At 39.7% G+C, this 5,394-nt stretch overlaps 1 protein-coding gene across 1 annotated transcript in view; it reads right to left on the reverse strand.

Moving 5' to 3' along the window:
* LOC128248767 (homeobox protein ARX-like) overlaps positions 1-5,394 on the reverse strand; it is a 121,207-nt gene that overhangs the window by 2,202 nt on the left and 113,611 nt on the right. The window contains exons 3-4 of the mRNA XM_052970938.1: positions 2,252-2,412; positions 369-444 (exon numbers count right to left, since the gene is read on the reverse strand). Of these exons, the coding sequence (XP_052826898.1) occupies positions 369-444; positions 2,252-2,412 (237 nt within the window). The remainder of the gene's footprint in view (positions 1-368; positions 445-2,251; positions 2,413-5,394) is intronic.

A 5,394-nucleotide genomic window follows, 5' to 3' on the forward strand; every position in this document is an offset into this window, starting at 1 on the left:
TAAATGAAAATATATTTTATTCTATTCTTTGATGCTGACTTTTTTTGTAAATTGAAATCTTTTGTTCAAACGAGCATACTTGTACATTCATTCATTTACGCGCGCGCGCGCACACACAGTGACAAAGATCTACATGCATGCATAGAACAGTTGGTAGCTAGACAAACGCGTGGCTAGAAAGACAAATAAATAAAGTAGTAAATAGCTATACGGATAGGCATGTATGTGAGATGGAGGTTTATACATATTTAGATATAGTTGTGTGCGTACGTATGTATATGTGTTGTGTGTGTGTGTATGTGTGTGTGTGTGTATGTGTGTGTGTGTGTGTTCTAACAAAGAGTTTGATGTAACAAAATCATACTGACCTTGCGTGATGGTTATGTCTTTTCCTTGCTGTTTCTGTTGTTTCCGCCATTTTGCTCTGCGGTTCTGGAACCATACCTGGAGACAAGCATATATAAAGCTATCACTTCCCTGTATACACATATCGACTATATACACTATATACACATGTCGACAGAATGTATATTAGCAGTCTTTCAACGTTCTTCATTCCCTGTAGGAATTACTGTTTATATAACTATCAATTAATTATATATACATATTAAACGGATGTGTAGTAACAGTCTTTTGAATATCCCATTCAGCTGTAGAAAGATACTGCTATAAAACTATTACTATATATACCCGTTAGATGAGTGTATATGAAAACTATTTTGATACTTCCCACCATCCTAGTAACCTCTTTGGTGTCAGTTTGTCGTGGGTTATGGCAGTGAAGACAATTCATTCACAATGGTCTCTTATTTCTTCATACTGTGTTATTCCTACCATTTTGCTCCGCACTTCTGGAATCATACTTTGTTGGTTTCTTTCCAGTGAAGACGGAAACAAAACAACAAAGAAGCCATTATGTGATCACTCGACATACTAAAGTTAATAGTCAAATCTTCCTTAAATCTTGGAAAGGAAATGTACTTAGGATAATGTCTTCCTTGATATACAGTGACTGAATAATCGATGGGGTGGTAAAGACTGAAAGAGTCAGGATCCAATAAGAAAAGGTGGCTAAAATTTTCTCTAACACATATTTTGTGTACACATATCTATTTGGCAGACGATAATTATACCCGAGATATGAACTCCAGGGTATGATTTTTCAAACAGTAAACTTGATATATTTATCTACATCGGGATATCTGTTTTGATAGACTCACCTACCCAGGGTAGAAGTCAACTTGAAGTCAAATAGTTCGCTTGAGTATATCTACCTTGGCATGTCTACAGTCAAGTATCTATTTTGAGGTGAGGTCATTAACCTCAAATATCTATCGTCGGGTATCTATCAAGAGGCAATTATCGTGGTATATTCATCGTTGGGTAGCACCCTTGACCTTGAGTTATCTACCGTTGAATGATGATATGATGATACCTTGGGGTAGATGAGTCTTTTGAAGTAGATACTAGAGGGTAGCTATCTGTACGAAGCTAACGATATTTACTTATACAACCGATGGTAAATATTTCAAGTTATAGTCATAAAATATATATTCGAAGACTGATAGCCATATAGATAATCCGAAGGTAACTATCTCTAGGAAAACAGAACCTTTCCCCCCGGCGTAGACGACTCTGTGGAGATCACTGTTTCATGGATGATGCTTTGGTGTGGATGACAGCCTGGTGTGTTTTTTTCTCCAGCCCTGGGACTCATTATGCCAGTTACCTGCTTTCCATGGCGTCTAAGTGACCGAGATTATAGCATTCAATCTGAACGGGATGCCGGTTCGTTGCAGGGTTCGAAACCAGCAGTTTTGAGGTGGGGAGGTCAAGTCAATGACATCGACACCAGTTCTTGACCGGTACCTAATTTTATTGACCTCGAAGGAATAAAAGGCGAAGATGACTTCAGCGGAATTTGAGCTGTAAAAACTGTATTGAAGAAGTGGCTCAAAGAACAGTCAATAGAATTTTACGAGGCAGGGATACATGCTCTCATTCGAAGGTGGGACATTGCTATTGAGAGAAACAGCGACTATGTTGAGAAGTAGGGATGTGATTCACAGAGGACCAGCTTCATTTTGATGTATGATACATGTTCTTGTATTGATAATTATACATGACCTAAACAAAATAACATTACTTTTTGACTCACCCTCGTATATACATACATACATACATACATATATATATAAATGTGTGTGTGTATATATATATATATATATATACATACTGTGAGTTGGCTTACCTGAACTCTGGCTTCTGTTAGATCAATCCTTAACGCCAGCTCCTCTCGACAGAATACATCCGGGTAGTGTGTCTTGTGGAATGCTTTTTCCAACTCCTCCAGCTGATAACTTGTGAACGTCGTTCTGTACCGCCTCTGCTTCCGTTTCACTTGTTGAGGACCTATATATATATATATATATATATATATGTATGTTTGTATAGAATATTAAAGGTTGTTACTTCTGTCGCGCCCTGTATATCAACAGGGCTAATTTAGCTATTTCTACGATGGTTGACAAAAATGATGAACAACCTTAATCGATTTTGGAATCTCATTGGATTCTCATCAGAGACGTCTACATCAGTACAAAGTACAAACAGCCAATCTGTTTATATACTTAACGATTACAGTATCTAGAAAAAACTGGAGATACTAATTTGTATACAGTAAACGTTAACACTTTGGAAAGAAGTGTATTTCTATGATTTCTATTCAAATGTCTGGAACTTTCTTAACGAAAAACTCCATTTAATATTAAATCGGTGACATTTAATTCCCGAGAGATATTGGGAATATTTTAGTATTTATCTTTTATCTTTTACTTGTTTCAGTCATTAGTTTGTGGCCATGCTGGGGCACCGCCACGAATAAATTTTTAGTCGAATGTATCGACCGCAGTACTTGTTTTTTTTTTTAAAGCCTGATACTTACTCTCACGGTCTATTTTGCCGAACAGTTAAGTTATGAGGACACAAACACACCGGCACCGGTTGTCAAGCAGTGGTAGGGGACAAACACTGACACAAAGGCACATACACACACACACACAAAGGCACACACACACACACAAAGGCACACACACACACACACACACACACACACACACACACACACACACACACACACACACACACACACACACACGCTGGACCTTCCTCAGCCTCCGTCCACCAAATCCTCTCACAAGGCTTTAGTCGGCCTGGGGGCTATTGTAGAAGGCACTTGCCCTAAGGTGCGACACAGTTGGACTGAACTCGGAACCATGTGGTTGGGAAGCAATCTTCTTACTACTCAGCCACGCCTGCACTTATTTGTATATATTCCCCATATTTTGGGTCGCTTTGCTTGCTTGTTGCGTTTCGTTTCTTCAACGAGGAAAATATGATTTAGTAGAAACGCGTGGTTATAAATTCACTCATCGTCCGCTGATGATTATGTAGATAGACATATGAAACTTTAAAATCTCAAAGCCTGGAGTCCGATATACTTATTTCCTGTAATACCTTGATAAATACATTATACGTTTGTCCAGTATATTGGGATGTTTCACTTTACAGATTTCAATTTACTCTCTCTCTCTCTCTCACTTTCTCTCACTCTCTCTCACTGTTTCTCTCTCACTGTTTCTCTCTCACTGTTTCTCTCTCATTCTCTCTCTCTCTCTCAACTACCAGTACTCTCACGACATTAGCATATACATATCTATAAAACGTAGCTGTGTACACTAGCGTAGCTAGAGTGTGTGCCGCCCGGAGCGGCCCTTCCGTCTGCCGCCCCCAAACCCCACAAAAAACACATATTGCCTACAACAGACCCAAAATTGTCGCCCGGGGTGGTCCGGCCCTACGCTCCCCTCCACACTAGCTACGCTAGTAGCTGTGTATCTATTAGAGAATTTAATCTAATCTAATACAAACGTATCCTTTATCTTTTTTTATTTTTTACTTGTTTCAGTCATTGGACTACGGCCATGCTGGGGTAGCGTCTTGAAGCTTCTTGGTCTCTGTTACCTCATTGATCGTAACCTCACTTTCAACCCAGTTCCCTTCTGCTCCTATCCCTGCTGCCATACATGTGCTTTAATTTTCAACACTATCACTCTTACTATAACCAACTACCGTACCTTCCTCACCAGGGGCTTTTCTATTGCATCTCCACTAACCTTGTCTATGAACCCAAATGTCCCTTATCTGAATCGATTTATATTGGACAAACGGTCTACCGACTGGTTGAGAGATTTGCATAGCACCTTAAAGACATTCAACTTGGCTACAGGTCGCTTATCGGTCGATACTTCCTCTCCACTGACTACCCAACACCTCTCGTTTTCAATCTGGCCTAGGCCACCGGATCTTCCACCTTATAGACAGGAAAGAAACTCATTTCCTTCTTCCAATATTCACCCCTATGGCATAAATTCTCAACCCCAGTTTATTTCATACACCAAGTCAGATTATCTCACACATCAACTTAAGACGCATACCCAGTCCCTAATTCTCTGACCTTCACACCTGTTCGCGCACACTAGACCATACACTCTCCTGGCTTCACTTGTATACATACACACTGCAAGAAAAAGCAACACACACACCCTTTCTTGTCTCACACCCACATATACATCATACAACGCAGAGCGGCTACGCGAAGACTCACCAACACACCACTTATATACTCTCGCTTCTTATATTACATACTTCGCTGCACTTCACATAAATCTGCTTACACACCTTCGCATACACACATACGAAAGCAACATGTATACACTTCCAAATTTATCGCATACACACCACGCCTAACACATACGCATGAGCACAAGTGTGCATTTGACATACCAGTGCATCCAGCACACATACATAAACAAACATCCACCATATTTGCACGCATATACACAAATCCAGCAGTTCACAGACAATTCTGTTTGTGAATTGCTGGAATGACACATAACTCTTGGCATACATTGTTAAACTAAGTGAAATGGCGAGAAAATCTAACGAGAGACTTATTTAAGCAATCATCTGAGGAAGCGCTTTCTACACTTAAGATGTAAAATAATGGACAGTACAACATCTCACTTATGAATCACAGGTGCAAGAATGCGTCGAAACAATTGTAGTGATTTTAAACAAAAAATGTTACTTCTATTTCCTGTCTTTTACTTATCTGTCTATCTATCTATCTTATTTCTTTATTGCCCACAAGGGGCTAAACATAGAGGAGACAAACAAGGACAGACAAACGAATTAAATCGATTACATCGACCCCAGTGCGCAACTGGTACTTAATTTATCGACCCCGAAAGGATGAAAGGCAAAGTCGACCTCGGAGGAATTTGAACTCAGAACGTCACGGCAGACGAAATACCGCTAAGCATTTCGTCCGGC

Source organism: Octopus bimaculoides, chromosome 9 (genome assembly GCF_001194135.2).
Source record: "Octopus bimaculoides isolate UCB-OBI-ISO-001 chromosome 9, ASM119413v2, whole genome shotgun sequence".
Taxonomy (NCBI): domain Eukaryota; kingdom Metazoa; phylum Mollusca; class Cephalopoda; order Octopoda; family Octopodidae; genus Octopus; species Octopus bimaculoides.